Here is a 19,183-nt window from a genome sequence, read left to right on the forward strand (position 1 = left end):
AGTAAATTCTTCACCTGGAGTTCTGGGTTATATTTGAATGACTGTAATATCTTAATAATCGTGTCTACCCTGTCATCCGCTATTATTCCTGGACTGCCACCAGGAACACTGTTGGATGCTCAGGTGATGCCGCTGACTCATATACTCTCTCTGAGGTGATGGATAGCTTAAGAATGGGACTTTCAATTGCGGTTGTGACTCTCTTTCACTTCGTTCTCCATTTCTGATAGCCAGATGCCAGACTTACACATCTGCTAGCAGCACAACATTTTTTCACTGTCCTTACAGAGGCAGTTAACCTTGATCGTGTTTGTTAGGACAGTGAGATTGATTTGCTGGCAAAATAATGTCTGTACCAGGCAGATAATGGGAGGAGAATATAGTCTTTCATGTTCTTTCACATTTCTATTTAATAGAAATGTTACATATGTCCTATATGCCTTGTGTGGAGACGTGTTATGTCGATTTTTCAGTAGACTTGCTCAATATACAGAGTCAGATGAAAACCTTCTTCAGCAAATGACTAATTTTAAACATGCTTTAAAACATTTCAATATACTGTACAGTGAATCCACCAGTGCACTCTGCTTTTAAACCCTTAAACCCTGGGGCCAGCAGGTGGAGCTCTAACACATATGCCCCTCTGGTTGGGCCCCTGTCTCTGTGTCCCTGATTGCTCTAGTCCAGTGGCTAGGAGAGTTGAGGGGGCCAGTCGAGTTGTGTTCTGTGTCTGAAAGCGAGCTCATTACACACACAGACCTTATCTGACCTGACAGCCGTCTGTGAGAACACGGTCCGTCTGCTTTATTCTTCTCCATCCCGCAAATGTCACATTGGTTAGGATGTCATGTGTGTGTCATCCCACCGGTGAATGAGCCGGTGCAATGTGGGAAGGAATGGGGAGACCAGCTGCCTAAAGCCAGCCATGTTCAGCATGTTAACTTGTCTGTTTTTCTGCCTGTATTGCCATACCTCATTATGCCTAATGGACGCTGTCTGTGTCACATTTCCACTAGCCACCTGACCTGGCTCACAGCACAGAGAGGGGAGGAGGAGGTGTTCAGAGGGCAGAGAAAGGCAGCATATAGCCCAGTGGTTTGAGGGTTAGGGCCAGTTACCGAAAGGTTACTGGTTCAACTCCCCAAGACAACCTGGTGGAATACACCTCAGTAAATGTGCAGTTTACCTGAATGAGGAAGTTCTAAAGGTAGAGAGACTCAGGAGTTAACGCAATGTAGAGTATTGGCTTCAGGTTAATGGCTGTAGCCCATGTGTTTATGGTCTGTCATGGGGCTCCACTGTTTACAGGAGGTTAATGTCACTGAGCACCCTGGAAAAGGGTCGCCTCTAATAACATCAGCAATGCTGCTGCATGAACCTATTCACAGAAGATGAATGGGACTGGGTCTCTAAGGCTTTCCATCCCTCCCTCGATTTAAACAAAGGAACATTGAATTGACAGAGACAAGTAAGAGTAATAGAGGGATGGAATACATTACAGAACTATTTTACAAAATACTGTATCAAAAGATCAAATTAATTCCCAGAGCTGAACACAATTATATTAGATATAAATTAGAAAGTATTTTTATATATTACATTTTAAGATCCACTTTATTAGCTTTTTATTACCATGCATGTATATTATAGACTATATATACAATAAAAATTGGGATACTTTTTGGAAAAGGTTATATATAAATGTATTTTATGTACTTGCAAAATATAATTACAGATTATATATATTAAAAAAATGTTTTGTTCCTGTTGCCAATTTGAAGTATAATTAAGTATGTATCTAGGCCTATACGGTGCCATTGGAAAGTATTCTGACCCCTTCACTTTCTCAACATTTTGTTGAGGACTTCCTGGGTATGCTTCTATCCTCTTTTCACACCTGCATTTGGGCAGTTTCTTCCATGCAGATCATTGCAAGCTCTGTTAGATTGTATTAGGAGTGTCTGTGACCTACAGTACTCAGGTCTCCCGGAAAAGATGTTCAAGGTGGTTCACGTTTGGGCCTTGGCTGGGTCACTCGAGGACATTCCCAGACTGGTTTCCGAAGCCGTTCCAGCGTTATCTCGGCCGTGTGCTTCGGGTTGTTGTCGTGCTGAGAGACTCATCTTCACCTCGGTGTGTCCTGTTCACTCCGTGTCATAGTTTCTTCGAGGACCTCTTCATATTTTGCTCTGCTCATCCTCCCCTAAATCCTGAGTCCCTAACCTTAAATAGGCACTGCTTTTCCAAATCATGTCCAATCAATTGAATTTGGCACAGGTGGACTCCAGTCAAGTTCTGGAGACATCTTAAGGAGAATCGAAGCATCCTGGAAGCGTCTGAGCTCAGTTTGTAGGATCACGGCAAAGAAAGAAGGCTGGCTGTGGAACCTTCCAGGGGCCAGCCCCGTCCCTGCCCAACTATACACCATCAGGACCTCGTCAAGGAAAACAAAGTGGCTCCCAGAGCGCAGGCTGGGGGAACAGCTGGAATAGAACCCTCTGAAAAGGCCATGCATTGGGAGAAGATACACGAGAGGAAAGAAAGGAGACAGTTTATGGCAGGAAGAAGGTAACTCAGAGCCATGCAGCCCCAACAGTGGCTCAGACCCAGTGACGCAGTAGCCAAGGAGGGTGAAAGACTGAAAGTGGCGTAGGGCCCACAGAGGAGTCAACCGCCAGAACCCGTACCTCCCAAAAGGGCACCGGGAGGCTGCTGCTGATTCACCGTCGCCACGCCGTCGCAGCAGTTTCTCTGTTGATGGTTTTTACCGCGCATCCTACGCTCACCCTTTTGATTCATGCAAATGAATTCCCACCAGGGCCCCAATCACATGTCCGTGTCTGATCCCCGTGTCACACATAATCAAGCCAGAAAAGCATTCATATGAGATGATTGGCGATTTAGTTTGAATAAACATACTCGCCACATACCGTTTTTGTGTCTGTCGTAATGGCGGTGACATTCTCATTTGATTCGCTCTCCTCTTAGCGGTTTTTCCCCCTTGTTGTTTTCTCCAGGTATGAGAAGGCAAGGGATGGTGAAGAAGGAGACGGTGAGAGGACAGACAGCGCCTGTGTCCCACAGTACCAGAGCACCCCGGTGCGGGTTCTCACACACTTTGTGGCCCTAGGAGCTTCAGGGGACGGCCAGCAGGACTTCTTGCTGGGCAGTGACTGGCAGGCGGATGTTACTGACCTGGTCCAGGATTCACTAAGGGTAGAGGACCAGTGGGTCGCTCGCTTAGCGGAGGGACACGTCCTAATGGGTCTCACCGCCGGAACGGCCAAGCTGCAGGTGAGGGATGGGGGAGAGAGACAGAGAGGCAGAGGTCTGAATGTTTGTGTGTGCGGAACAGATGAAGTGAGTGTGATGAGAAGGGCCAGAGAGGGGGAGATGACTGGGTGAGAGAGTGATGACTGGAGCATCGGTGTGTGTGTGTGTGTGTGTGTGCGTGCGCGCGCGCGGGAGCAGGGGAGAGATAGATACCCTAATGACTGAGAGAAAGGGGAGAGCAGGAACAACTGCAGCTTATGAAGTAAAGGGAGGATCGTTGTAGGAGAGCATTAAAAAAAAAAAAAGAAATCAGAGGAATCGATCTCGGCACAGCACAGACCTCTTAGCCAATCAGGGACTGACAAAGCTGCGTAAGCCTTTGGCATGCCCAATAAAGGTTGCTGATTCTCAGAGGTTATGTAGACTCACACGCACACCCAATCATACCCTCCTATCACACCCCTTCACAGGCGCCTTATGCACCCCCATTCCACTTAGATCATTACTGCCAGCAGGTCCCTCTGCGGGACAGGGAAGGGTGCCCCAACTGCTCAGCCCAGACCTGGGACATGGAAGCGCATCTCCTCTCCGGATCGAAATAGCCAGGGGAAGAAAGTTCAATGGTACATTTTAAGGAAATCAGCCCAAACTACAGTCTGGTACAAATACCATATTTCCCTTTGATTTGCCACATTATCATCTTAGGGATTCACTTTGGTTACTGACAGAACACGTTTAAGGACTAGGCTACATTCCAGCCCTATGCAATAGCATGGCAGTATTGAAGTGCATGTAAGTACTATCTTACATCAAAGCTACTCTTGGTACCTTTGCAGGATTTAGATCTACTGTATAGATCTATAGAACTGTATAGATCTACTGTACATGATACAGTACCATGAACTCCATGACTCACATTATACCATGGTATGAGTGGTAGTAACATAGTACAACCCTGGCACATTTTGGTAGAGGTGGCCGTATTATGTAGGTGCGTGGTAGTACCGTCATACTTCAGAGCTAAAACCACAGTATAGTTTAATGATGTATAGCAAATGATGGTATAATTGGAATTCATTTAATTTTATGGTAAATGTTTTGGAAGCGGTAGGTAGTTATGGTTGTAATTGGTTGTCTCCCTGTTTGTCTGTTTGGATAGTTACAGAATGGCTATAGGTCTCAATAACAGTGAATAACATTAGCACAATAAACCTTATGTCTGGTTCGACTGCACGCGCGCACAAACACACACACACACACACACTCAGACTGAAAGCAAAAAAATGCATAGTTTAATGCCGTCTAATGCTGATCACAAAACGCAGAAAACACTATACTTTTCTCTCTATTTCTTTTTTACTCTCCCCCTGAAAAACAGCCTCAGAGAAGTATTGACAATGCTGTTAGAGGGGCTGGGAGCTTTTATTTGATAGCAAAATTGCCTCATGCTTCAGTAGAATGATTTGAGATCTAGCTACAAACAAGAGGGTCTTCAATTGTTTGGAATTAAAATCTGATAATAAAAAAGTAGAGCAATCATTGCAATTGACCGGGAGAGTTCTGGAGTTGAACTATCAGAAGGAAATCCTGCTGAAGGTGGAGCAAATACTTTTGGTTGAATTAGTCTGACTCAGACAAGCCCTAACAGACTTCTGACTCCTTCTAAAGCCCTAACACACGCATTAGTAAATAATTTGAAGCTTCAAATGCTACTTTGATTGGTTAATTGTTTTGCTATTTAACTCTATATAATGTGATGTAAGCAACAGATGCAATTGAATAATATAAGCTTTTTTTCTGCTTATTGTATTCTAGATCAGCCATCGGATGATGTGTTGGTCGGTGTGCTAAAAGAGAAAGCTTTTCAAAGCCATCCATGTGCCACTTAGATATTAAACAATTCTTAAATTGACCTAATTGCATTATGATAACATCTCAGTGCAGCCTATTTGTGGAGATTGTATGAAATGAAACCACAGGCTGTCAACCTTACATGTGTGACCTTTGGTCCAGCTCCACACGGCTGGCCCTGTTTGTTCCCAGCAGATTTAGTCTGCTGGTTCTAACAGTACAGTGCTGTTGGCCCGGCCCGTGGCCCTGTACATATGAGGCAGTGATCAGTGCTGACAGTTCATTATGGCAGTGTGCAGGGACTGGAGGCGTGGGTCTGTGGGTTGGTGGGGGGTGGGGTCAGCTGGTGGAGAAGGGGAGGGTGTAGCGGAGACTCAGTCCTAATGGAAGCGGATGGAAGTGCTTCCCTTCTCATCACACATCACTCACGTTTACATTCTCACATGTCCAGCAGCCTCTGGGGTCAGTGAACTGTGACAACCTTTTTTACGGAGCTGTGTGTATATATATATATATATATATACACACACACACACACACACACACAGCTCCGGAAAAAAACATGAGACCACTGTGTACCTTTTTCTTTCCTTTCCAAAAAAGTTGAAAGCAAGGAACAGCAGCGTTCAATTTGTAGTTTTAACCATTCTTTTCCTTACTCAAAACCTTTTTCGACTTTTATCTACCTATGTAGATATTCCATTTAATATCAGCCATTTTCCGCCACAATGGTCATTTACAACATTAACAATGTCTACACTGTACCTCTGATCAATTTGGTGTTATTGTAATGGACAAAAAAGAAAGGAAATTTCTAAGTGACACCAAATATCTATTACTGGACACTGTGAATCAATCTGAATGCTTATGTGCAGGACATATAGAATTCAATATTTAACGTTGTTCCAAAATGTATTTGTTTGCGCGTGCGTGTGTGTGCATCTATAGTACATATCTACTAATGTGTGTGTGTGTTGCAGGTGGTGTCTCCCCTGTCTGACTCCATCCTGGCTGAGAGGATGGTCCGGGTTCTGGATGACAAAGTGAGTGTGACGGAACTGGGAGTGCAGCTGGTCTCGGGCCTATCTCTGTCCCTCCAGCTCAGCCCAGGGAGCAACAGGGCCATCGTCGCCACGGCTACCACACAGGAAGTCATGCAGAGACCCAAACAGGTAACTTCACAGTCTGTTGCACCATATATAGCAATAGATGGAGAAAGTATTAACGAGGGTCTAGTTTAACATTTGGATATGTACTTTCAAATTATAAAGGAGTTGAGTATCTACCTTCATTATATAGCTGTTAATTTGCTCAGAACAGTTTAAAAATATATATATAGTTCACTCTTTCTATTTCTTTCTTGATGAAGATAAATGGCTGAGAGACAGTGTTGATTAGACTTTACCTTCTAATGGAGGATCAACATTGATGTCACACTGATATGTGTGTATCTTTGTGTGTGTGTGTGGGTGTGCATGTGTGTGTGGGAATGTGTGTGTTTGTGTGTTCTCAGGAGTCCTACATCAGTGCCTGGCTTCAGTTCAGCGATGGCTCCATGACACCTCTGGACCACTATGACCCCTCCCATTTTGTCCTCACAGCCACCTCATTGGACGAGCAGGTGGTGTCAGTACAGCGAAGTTCGGCATGGAAGTGGCCCGTCGTCGTGGCAAAGGGCGAAGGCCAGGGGTTACTGGTGCATGTGGAGATGACATCATCCGAGATCTGCCATAAGGTGAAGCGCCGCACCATCTTGGCGGCCGGGGTGGGAAATGTTCGTGTTCGGTTTAACCGCTCTGAGGAACCGTACAGCCGCCCTGGGATTCGAACCCGACCAGACTCGCCCTACTACGGAGACCCCATCTCTGATGTGGAGGCCGGGATCATGAACCGCGGTACCACCACGGTCAAGGCCCCCATCCCAGTAAGGCCCAGCGGGGACAAGCTGTCGGCCAACGGCGCAGCCGAGTTCCCTTCTCAGGCGGAGCTTCCACGAGGTCGTAGCACAGAGGACGACCTGTTGTTGTCACGCCGCAGCCTCACAGACCTTGAGATCGGTATGTACGCCCTGCTGGGGGTCTTCTGCCTGGCCATCCTGGTGTTTCTCATCAACTGCATCTCCTACGCCCTCAAGTACCGCAGCAAGGAGCTGCCTCTGGAGGCACCCGAGGCCATGACCCACGCCCACGACTGGGTGTGGCTGGGCCAGGATGAGGGTCTGTGCCTGCAGCAGCAGCAGGACGAGCTGGGCTCTACGCTGGAGGAGGGCAGCCAGCTGCTTAATGGAGGGGCCCTGAAGGGAAACTGCCTGGGAGCCAGGAATGAGTCACTCAACTCACCCACCACAAAGAGGAAGAGGGTCAAATTCACCACCTTCTCCAACGTCAAGCCCAGTAACGGATGCCCGGTTCTAAGCCCATTGGCACTCGGGCAGACCAACGACATTAAGTGGGTATGTCCAGATATCGAGCTGGGAGACTCGCAAGAGCTCCGGAATTACATGGAAAGGTTGAACGAGAACGCTACAAAGAACATTGTATAGAGGCGCTTGTCATTTAAGCGGACCAATGAGTAACTCTTAACTCACCTGAATGCCTTCAGACTGAGGAGGGAGTGAGGGGGTGCGTTTTACTGACACTGGCACTAGACCTCGTCATGACAACAAGATGGAGTGTTCCAGCCAGTGTTGTTTCCATGGTTACTGTGGTAATGGTGGTGGATCAGATATGACACCACATTGGATATGTAGACACTTGAATGACACTTGAATTAGTGGAGATGTGTTTTCCTTTGTCTTTAATTAAAGAAAATCTTATTTCATTTGTTTTTTTAGGCACAGTTCTCCCTTCTTAACTTTTTTAATCATTATTTCTTTATGCTAATGTATATGATGTTGTTGCTTTTTTTCCTAGTCCCTGCAAATTCCTACAGTCTTTAAAGGCCCACTCCAGACAATGTTGCTACATGTAGTTTTTTTGGGGGGAAAAAATTGTCAAGGAACAGAAGAACTGAGTGATGGCACTGAATCATGTACTAAATTAACAGAACTCCAGCATAGTAGGTGGCGGCATGCTCCTTATGTTTTTTTGCAGACAGCCATAATACCAGGCATAGAATAAGTATTTCCCTGGCTAATGTTGGCTGGGAGCACTGTGACAGCCAGGGTCCGAGGATCGCTGTGTTCTATGTAGCAACTTCCTGTAATGTTATCAGAACATTATGTCTGTCACATTACAACTTATTCTGTAAAGTCAAGTAAAGAAAACAACATATCCCAGACAAAATACATATCCTTGAACTAAATGGTAATTTTCATTGTGCTAAATCATGTGTAGCAACATAATTTTATGTATATCATGAGTAATAAACTAAAAAATACATCCTGGAGTGGGTATCGAAGGCCTGGTGCAGTCAAAATTGAAATAGAGTTGTGTGTTTATTCATATGTGCAATATCCCTCTGAAATCTTGAAAATCGTGACTGTGCCCTTTTTTGTACTGACTAATTTGATCTGTTTATACTATTAGACCAGTAGCTGTTATCGGGTAAGGGTGTCAGCTCTAGACAACAGGTGTCAAACCGGTTTCACTGAGGGCCAGGTGTCTGCAGGTTTTCACTCTTACCTTGTATTGTGTTGATTAGTTAGTTATCACTAATTAGTTAGGATCTCCCCTAACCAGATTGTGTAGCTTTCATTTGGGCATCTATTTTTAAAGAAAAAACTAAAACCAGCATACACTAGGCCCTCTCACTCTAGACACTCTAGACAATCCTATCAGTCAATGTCAGTAGAGTATGTAAATACCTTTATGAAAATATGACAAACTGTAACACCAAAATGATCAGACTGAGCATCTCAAGGTCTTAATGAGGCTCAGGGAAATATATTATTACAAATATTAGAGTTATTTTCATGAAATAAATTCAGTGATTTATTAGATACAGAGTGATGATTTAAAAATGTAGTTACAAAGACTGCACTCGGCCTTTGAACAATTATAGAATCTCTGAGAGAATTGTTAGCTATTTAATCTATCATAGTTGTAAATAAGTCAAGCTGGGAAATCAGTTTGGGGTATGAGAGGCAACATTTTGTAAAGTGTTCTGTATTTTTGTAATTTTTCTTTAGTCTGTCCTACTTTTTGCGTTTCATTTTGTTCTCCAGAGACCAAAATGCATGCTACTGAAAACAAAGACAACGCCTGTCTATGTTCCCGTTGATTCGTTGGAATGTGTACATACTGCTGAGTCCTCCCTATGAGACACGTTCATCTCTCACACATCTCCCTGTCAAAACCATTATGTATACCGAATCTCTAGGTTATAGTGTTTCTGATTCCTTTTTTTCTTTCCTTTTTATTAGAAGACAACGTGTCTACTCCTTACCGCTTGTGACATTATTTTGTTGTTACAGTAATGATTCCCATGGCTGTTTCCAATTTCTAGGTTTAACCTGCAACCTTCATGCAGGTTTTTCACAATTCTTATGTCATTACTTTAATTCTGAACATACCTGTACATTTTGATGAGAGTAACTGCTGATGTCTTGTTAAATTAAATAATGTTATCTACTTATTCCACTTTTGGAGGGGCCATAATCACTCTGAATTATTTCACTACCTCTGAGACATACAGTATTAAAAGACAAACACACAATTCATTACTGGTCTATTACCTGTCCCAATGGTTGGTGCAGATCAGTATAGCAAGTTAGTAAAGGGAGACATTAAACTACATTGTTATGACATTTGCTGCCGAGTTCCAGATTAAATAGTAAACGGCTCTAACTCCTGATTCTTTCATTCCCAACACCTCCTCCCATACCATCAGTCAGACTCACAGATGTCCATCCCTTACTCTTTGTAGAATGGCCTCTGGATTGATTAAAACTAAAGGTAACTACTTTACTTCTCTTCTTTCTGTTAAATTCATTAATTCATCCCTCTATGTATCCATAGTACAAATCTGACATTGACGTTTGTGCAAAAAGACTGCCTCCTGTGCCAGACAGGAAGCTGGGGAAATAAGTCATTCTCAAGCCTGCTTCCCCAGTGCATTACTTTAAACCTTGCCAAAACATTAGAAATGTTTTACATTTTACATTTTAGTCATTTAGCAGACACTCTTATCCAGAGAGACTTACAGAATGTGCATACCTTGTAACAAAACCAGGTGAAACAACCTACTATAATCTACTGTTTAAAGTTGTGTGTGAGTTTTTCCTGATCTGGTCTAGCCTATGGCGTCTTGAGATCCCTTCAAGTTGTGTTCCTCTGCCCAGACATTCCTGACACATTCTAGATCATTCTGATACCCTGATGTGTATTTTACACTTATTATTAGCTATCTAGATGTTATAGCAATCTGCCGGTTGATCGATTATGCAGTCTGTCACTTATGAATAGGGGAGGAAGACTTTAGCTGAGGTTTTTCTGGCCAGGTCATGCACAAGTACACAAGTTTTTTTCAAATGTCTTATACCCTCTGTGATTAAGAGAAAGATATGAGGCAAGTTCATTTTCTGAACTTCTCAGCTTCAGGTAGTGTCTTGTTCTTGGTGATGGCCTCCAATCGCCTGACATTCCACATGTGTGCTACATGGAAGGACAGGTTGGATGATCATGTTGGTGGAGTTGGCTAGCAGGCCTATTGTTCACAGACCCCAGCCCTATGTAGCATTGTTTTTGGGTTTAAGAAAATAGAAACTGCCACTGAAACCATATTTTTACAGCAAAGAATCACATCTCCTGGGAACCTGCATATTTCATTTGGTTTATAAGTCCTGAGTTAGCACAGTTTCCTCAGGTTTAAATTAGTTAGCTGGATAATTTATCAAACTAAACAAATAAATCAGCCACCAAAAAACACAGTGTTTGTTAAACACTCAAACAAAAAATAAACAAAATGGTGAGATTTTGGAACATATTCCAACTGCATATTTCCCAATGACATCTTTCTCCAATGGGTTTCATGATGTGCTGCCATTACAGCACCATGGCAAAAATAGCAATACACACACTAATTGGACCTAATACAGTGAGGGAAAATACTTTCACAATAATCTTATAACTGACTTGTATTCTACAGATAGTGTATGTCACAGCTCAACAGATGCTCTTCCTCTCCAGCTCTGTTACATTCAAAAGCCTTTTGTACAGCTTCTAGAAAATGTGTATTTCTTCCCTATAACACAAGCCTCGCTCCACGTTATGAAAGAGCAAGCTAATTAATGATTACCGAGATGGGTTTTATTATATTTTAATGTGACATTTTCTATGCAACTCTTCAAGCTAAATTATGGTATCCATTTAACAACCCAGATGTCAATGATATTCTAATAAAGCTGTAGCACCAGCACCTGTAAAGAGGAGAGTGGGACGCAATGAGGCCTCATCCAGATCATTGGACTTTGCCGGTATTATGTGTGTTTTGAGGCAACACACCATTTTGCCTGATGACTCAAACTGAAATCATCCGCTGCACTTTTGTTTATTACATATTGTAGCTACTTATGTGATAAAATGAAATGGTGTTGTGGAAAACGCCAATCTGGGACAAATCAGATAGCTCAGTCAATTTTCTGATGTTCAGATCTAAATGCCTTGAAGAGAAGGAATTAATGTCTGTGGGAGTGGTGTAGCATTTATCCAGAGCAAAGTAATTTGTAAGAGCGATTGAGTGTTTTGGGAAATTAATTGTTTTTCATGAGTGATAGATAAGTGGGGATGAATGTGTGTGTGTGCTTATATGAATTGATTTATGAGTTAGCCTACTGCGATTAAGAGCTCTGACTGTTGCATTGTTCTCTTTACCCCCCAACATACCATTTCTACAGGATCAACATGGCTAAGGTAAACTGTCTTCATCTCCATCCTGTATACAATGCACAGCAATCAAGCAGCATTAGCACCGCAGTGCAAGGACAGACCCAGAAACAATGAAGTTCATTAATAGAAATTATTTATCACAGTTTTTAAATCCATGTGGTTCACACTTATTTTAGTCATTCACACACCTCGGACCTATATGAGATCCTAATTGAGATTCTGCAAATAAAACGGCTCCTCTATTTAAGACAGTTGCCGGTATTGTTATTCCTCTACAGTAGATCACAGTCAATTAATAGACGCCCATCATAGCAAAGTCACATTTATTTAAATAGAAAATATTGTTTTGAAATATTTTGTACCCTTATCATTAGGGTTTCTCAACATACAGATGATAAGTGTGCTATACCTTGACAAACATAAACACTCAGATGATTACACTCATCAGGGGTAGTATTGAACCACCGCACCTGATTCAAAATAATTATGCAGAGAAAAAAGATACAGTGGTTAATTCTGTCCTGTACACAAAAATGAATCATTGATCAAATAGACATGGCTGCCTTTGAAAATATTTGTGCTGTGTGGGAGGTAGGGGGTTGCTAATGGTAATCGCATAATTGAAGAAATAGTCGAGACTGAAGAAGAGCAAGGTGGATGGTTTGTATCCACAGTAGCACACAGTGAGTTTTGTTAAATTGACAAATGGTATGTGAAATGAACAGGGTCTTGGGTAAGCTTTAATCACTTGTTCAAAGAGGGAGAAAAAAAATTCACTCTTTCTTGGTTCAAGACGTGGAACCCAGTTCAGCAGAAACTAATGGGGATCCAAATAAATACATTTAATAGAGTCAGAAAGTGTGCTGATAGAGAAGTTAATAGAGGTGAGTATGGCCAAAAGGGAGATGAAGCTAATCAAACAGGCTGTCTTTAGATGTTAATATTCACCTCTCAAGACCTGATCTTTCAAGGAAGTTAGGCATACTCGGCAACAAAACACTTCAATTGTTCAATAAAAAATATTTAGTCAGTAGAATTACTGTCCTCTATAGGGGAGCGCATGTATCCTGACCTGTATAGTTGTTTAAGTGAAGTTTCCTTTCAGACAATACTGGTGCTATTTTCTAATTTGCTGTCCGATGATCAGTTCCCAGAACATGTTGATAAAGGTTTCCAAGCTTAATTTGCACTGTAGGCAATATTTTGTCATGTGGCCTCAGTATAGCTTCCACTGAAACTTGCAAACTTTGTCTCGAATCGGGTCCTATTCTGCTCTCCTCCCCTGTCCCAGTTCAAGTGACTACTGCCCTCAGTTACCCATGTGAGAAAAAACCACAGGTTCTGAAAACCTCGGCTCAATTCTAAAGACGTAACGTTTACAAGGACTGGCTTTTGGATATATTGTGCTCTATAGATGTTTTGATGGGCATTCAAAAGAACTACACTTCTGATCATTTTTAATTACACTCAACCAAAGGACCTGCACTGTCGTCAAGGCTCTGTAACAACGGGCAACTCTTTCTTTGTGGTGGCACAAATCATTAGATAGCACATCTGTTAATATGAGGCTGTAGCAGCAGAACAGGTCTCTCAATATTTAATGTGCTGTAAAAAAAGGGATCCGATGATCTGTGTCAGAAGAGAGGCCTCCACGCTGCCAAGCCTAATTTAACTTCATCTCAGGCTTGTGATTTATCAAATTACAGCCTGTAGCTGAGGGCTGACAGGGGAGATTATCAGCCCGTTCTAAAGGAGAGGTGCTTCTCAGAGCCCTTGACGGAGCTCTAATCAATTTAGCGCTCACCACGGCTTCTCTTTCTCTTCTCTTTTTATCTCTATCCCTCTCTTTTTCTTTCTATCCTTTCTTATTGTCTTTCTATATCCATCCCTCGTCTCTTTTCTCTCTCTCTCTCTTTATCCCTTTGTTTTTTCCCATACAGAAAATATATGTATTTTTTATATATTTTTGAATACATTTGGAAAATATATTCCTGAATGCCTTTGGTAAATATAGGTCAAAATGTTTGAAATTAGCCTGTTAAATATATATAATTTTTTTTATTTAATACATTTAAAAAATGCATGTCTAAATATAGCGCAGCATCAGCCAGGTGGTGTTTTGAAGCTGTGACTTTATGTTCTGCAGTCATGCGCTCAAACCACTACTCCAAACAGGATTATTTCAATAAGATAGACTATAAATACTAAGATGAAGTATTCTGGTAACGTATATCTATAAAATGTGTTTTAACACGTAAATGTGATATAATCAACTTGTCGGTAATTAAATTTCATCTTTTTACTTTCACAGGATCTGAAAAATGCATTTTAATATGGGCTTCAAAATACATTTTGTAATGCATTTTCTATAATACATTACAATTGTAATGAGAGCATTGTTGACGGTGAAATACATTTGTACAAAATTTTTATGTATTTATTCATTTTCAAATACATTTCGGAAATAAAAGTTGAAATTTATTTTGAATAAAGTTAAATGTATTTATACATTTATTTTATGTATTTCACCGTTTACATTTGCAGAGTGAAAGGTGAAATAAATGTTGATGCCTGAAATTAATTTTGAATTGAGTTAAATGTATTCGACATATATTCATCATATATTCTACATACATTTTGCATTGCAGAAATATATTTATTTTCCATATTGGTTTTCCCTTTTTCTCTTGTTCTCTCTCTACGTTTCTCTCAGGCATCTGTTAGAGATAGTGTGCAGCTAGTTTTATGAATGTACAGTAATGTATTGGTGTGCATTCTATGTTCGTATGCTTGTGTGCCTGTACTCCTGTGTGTGTATAGGTTTAACTATACTTGTGAGTACCAATAATCTCCAAGGAAAGATCCATAGAGCTAAAACAAAGACAATTTAAACTTGCAGGGACAATTTGCAGGTCCACATGATGTTCATTATGACAACTGTGGATAGGGTTTGCATTTTGGTGTGGAGTATAGGTTAGGTTTGGGATTAGGGGTTTTGAGCATAATACTTTTTGGGTCCCCACAAGGATAGTAAAATGTAAAATGTGTGTCTGTGTGTGTGTGTTTGTGTTCACAATTAGAGTATGTCTGTGTTCGTGTCTGTGTGCATAGCCTATTGTGTTTGTGTTTGTGTGTTCTGTGTCTGTGCGTGTATTGTTTGGTGAGAGAAGAACAGAGAAGAGCCTCGGGCAGGTCCATTACCCTGGTGGTGTCAGCCTGTCAGCCTGTCTGCCTTTGCTCTTTACGTGTGCTTGCTCTCACATGTATTCACTGCCCTGACCTGACGTCGCCTGTCAAACACCCTCCTTCCGTCTGTCTGTGGTCCGATACAGCTGCGCTAACGTTGCTGGCTCCACAGACTCCACTACACTCCGGCTGAGTGACAAATAGCGTCCTATCCCTTATAAAAGGCATTAGTTATAGAGCACTATAGGGAATAGTGTGTCATTTAGGACACAGTAGGGCCCTGGTCCAAAGCAGTGCACTGTAAACAGAATGGGGTGCCAGGTTGGACGCACCACATGAGCATTATAGCCCTTCTCAAAAGCGTCCGTTGGGGGCATCATTAAATTCAGCAGAGCACAGCCAGGCATGCCTGGGGACCACTGAGTGATGTGAGCATGTAAGGGAGTTGGAACAGGGTGGGGCCAAAGTTAAAAAACGCCAAAACATCATTATTTCTTCTTGGAACTAATTGATTGCCTGTTCATACCTGCCACTATCTGGAATGCATGCTGGTATTCTAGTGTAAAAAGTGTAAAAAGCTTGCTAATTTAATTAACCTCAAAACCAGCATTTGGGCTAAATCTTCTTTTTGGGGGGCGGTCAGCCCAACACAGCATGTAACACTTCCCACTTCGACACAGATTCATACTGACACAGACTACAGGCCACCAGTAAAGTTGCTTTTGGGAAAAGGATTTTTAGATTGCTTATCGTTTTAAAAGCATAAAATGTGAAGATAATTATTGGTGCCATTGGTGTGAGTGCCTGAGGGGTAGCTGTAGTGGAGCAATGTCCTTTTCCTGATGTATCAAATGAGAACTCTGATCTGCTCTAACGGCCATCAAGAACCTAAACTCCATTCCTTGCCAACATCGTCTGACTATAGTCCCATTTCTTATTAAAGAATGTATCCCTTTTAGGTGAAAATGACATTTAAAGGTAGGCCACAAAGTTCATTTTACAATTGCTGTAGAAGATCAGATGATATAGGCCAGGCAATTTTAACTTTTATAGAGAAATACCAGACACGTTTTCAAAAAAGGAAAGCTGGTGTTCCGACTAGCCTAACTTCCCCTTAAAATATCAACCTCCTCTCACCACAACACGTTTGTTTTTATAGTAAATCAGAGGATGTAGACATCAGAGTAGAGCAGGGGATTTTATTAACTCCCTCTTTCAAATCTCTCCTTTTCTTTCTTTATTATATTTTTCTTTCTCTCTCCCTCTATTCCTCTCTCCCTATATCACCAGAAATCTGCTGCAAACCATCTGTCTCACGATACAACAAATGCTTGTCTGTCGGAATGGGAGAAGGGAGAGAGCCTTTGGGGATAGAATAAAGCCATTGCAGAGGCCAACTCTCCACAGGTACACAAGGGCCACAGGGGTCAGGTGCAATCCGCGCTGGCTAGGGCACTGTAGCAGAGATGGACCCAGCTGGCTGCCAAAGATCCTTCTCCAAGATATTGCATTGGCTTATTTTTCCCTATTGAGCATTTGGTTCAAACTAGGCTGGACAGGGAGTGTAGTGTCATTATGCCGGAGTGCACAGGTGGGGGAGAGGTGGAGGATCGGATCTGGGGGAGGGGATGTGGCGTTTACAGCAGTGCGGATAGAGAAATAAACAGTGTGCAATTACCAATCTACTCAGACAAGGTGAAAAATGGCAGATGGGCCCTTAACTGGAACCAACCGGTGCGACGTGAGAGGATTGCCAACAGAGAGGAAGCGACTACACAGTGAGCATCCCCTTTGTTTTCCTTTTATACCCAGTGGAGCCCGGCCAGACGGATGATTTGAATAGCAGTTTCGAGAGGACGCTACCTGACCACAGAGATGAATCAAGTCTGTTTAATTGGATTTGTGTGTGCGTAAGTGTGTGTGTTCCTCAAGGTCTGGGTGTGGAGGTAGCAAGGTAGAAGAAAACGTACATATATTTCTATCCATATCCACCTAAAGTTAAAAAAGTTTTAAAAAATTCCGTCTGCATTCCACATTAGAAGCCCTGTTTCAATGCTGAAACATGTAGGGGGTAGTGCCCATGTTTTGGAATGCTTCGCTGCCTCTGAAACAAAATGACTTGTCATCATCGAAGGAACCATAAATTCTGCTCTGAAGCTGAGACTTCTGCAGGAGAATGTCAGGCCATCAGTCTGTGAGCAGAGGCAGAAGAACACCAGGGTAACACAGCAAGAATATTATCCAAAACACACAAGGAAGTCCTCTTAACGGTAATTGCTGAAATTGAGAGAATAAAGTGAGCAAATGCTTTTTATTATGACACTGTAAAAACTATATTGAAATATTTGACAGCAGTGTCAATAGGTTCAGGATTTGTTTTCAGGACAATCTGTTCCAACGTCCGCTTCTCTTCACAACTGGCTTGTCTCTGTCCTGTCACATCAGCGCTATCTCTGAGAGGTGAATTCTGGTCCATGGTGGTGGATTACATGTGTTCTGTAATTTAAGATCATGACCCATACAACTTTGCAAATTAATAAAGAAACGTATTAAAATGTCATACAATTCAAAGGATTAAGAGTCCATTGGATTTGGAACATGTTATACTAAATGGGCGTACTACACAACTGGATGACGTACTGTGCACCCAAAAATGAGCACAAATTTCACTACTGGCTAAAATTATGAAACTATAAAAATACTGCATCTTTAAGGAGAGAATATTGAATCAACTGTTGTATAATTACTTTTAAAGGGTGGATCGCACTAAACAAGGTACACTCACCTAAAGGATTATTAGGAACACCATACTAATACTGTGTTTGACCCCCTTTCGCCTTCAGAACTGCCTTAATTCTACGTGGCATTGATTCAACAAGGTGCTGAAAGCATTCTTTAGAAATGTTGGCCCATATTGATAGGATAGCATCTTGCAGTTGATGGAGATTTGTGGGATGCACATCCAGAGCATGATGCTCCCGTTCCACCACATCCCAAAGATGCTCTATTGGGTTGAGATCTGCTGACTGTGGGGGCCATTTCAGTACAGTGAACTCATTGTCATGTTCAAGAAACCAATTTGAAATGATTCAAGCTTTGTGACATGGTGCATTATCCTGCTGGAAGTAGCCATCAGAGGATGGGTACATGTTGGTCATAAAGGGACGGACATGGTCAGAAACAATGATCAGGTAGGCCGTGGCATTTAAACAATGCCCAATTGGCACTAAGGGGCCTAAAGTGTGCCAAGAAAACATCCCCCAAACCATTACACCACCACCACCAGCATGCACGGTGGTAACAAGGCATGGTGGATCCATGTTCTCTTTCTGTTTACGCCAAATTCTGACTCCATCTGAATGTCTCAACAGAAATCGAGACTCATCAGACCAGGCAACATTCTTCCAGTCTTCAACTGTCCAATTTTGGTGAGCTCGTGCAAATTGTAGCCTCTTTTCCTATTTGTAGTGGAGATGAGTGGTACCCGGTGGGGTCTTCTGCTGTTGTAGCCCATCCGCTTCAAGGTTGTGCGTGTTGTGGCTTCACAAATGCTTTGCTGCATACCTCGGTTGTAACGAGTGGTTATTTCAGTCAAAGTTGCTCTTCTATCAGCTTGAATCAGTCGGCCCATTCTCCTCTGACCTCTAGCATCAACAAGGCATTTTCGCCCACAGGACTGCCGCATACTGGATGTTTTTCCCTTTTTACACCATTCTTTGTAAACCCTAGAAATGGTTGTGCGTGGAAATCCCAGTAACTGAGCAGATTGTGAAATACTCAGACAGGCCCGTATGGCACCAACAACCATGCCACACTCAAAATTGCTTAAATCACCTTTCTTTCCCATTCTGACATTCATTTTGGAGTTCAGGAGATTGTCTTGACCAGGACCACACCACTAAATGCATTGAAGCAACTGCCATGTGATTGGTTGATTAGATAATTGCATTAATGAGAAATTGAACAGGTGTTCCTTTATAATCCTTTAGGTGAGTGTATACAGATTAAATTAATACACAATACTTATAGCTTTGAAAAAGCAACCT

The 19,183-nt window shown here is 42.1% G+C and overlaps 1 protein-coding gene across 1 annotated transcript in view; it reads left to right on the top strand.

Annotated features, from left to right (window-relative positions):
- Positions 1-10,031, top strand: part of si:dkey-112m2.1 (transmembrane protein 132C) — a 187,084-nt gene extending 177,053 nt beyond the window's left edge. The window contains exons 7-9 of the mRNA XM_020053152.3: positions 3,018-3,294; positions 6,105-6,296; positions 6,638-10,031. Of these exons, the coding sequence (XP_019908711.2) occupies positions 3,018-3,294; positions 6,105-6,296; positions 6,638-7,666 (1,498 nt within the window). The 3' untranslated portion in view covers positions 7,667-10,031. The remainder of the gene's footprint in view (positions 1-3,017; positions 3,295-6,104; positions 6,297-6,637) is intronic.
- Positions 10,032-19,183: the final 9,152 nt, after the last annotated feature.

This window comes from Esox lucius, chromosome 14 (assembly GCF_011004845.1).
Source record: "Esox lucius isolate fEsoLuc1 chromosome 14, fEsoLuc1.pri, whole genome shotgun sequence".
In the NCBI taxonomy this organism is placed as follows: domain Eukaryota; kingdom Metazoa; phylum Chordata; class Actinopteri; order Esociformes; family Esocidae; genus Esox; species Esox lucius.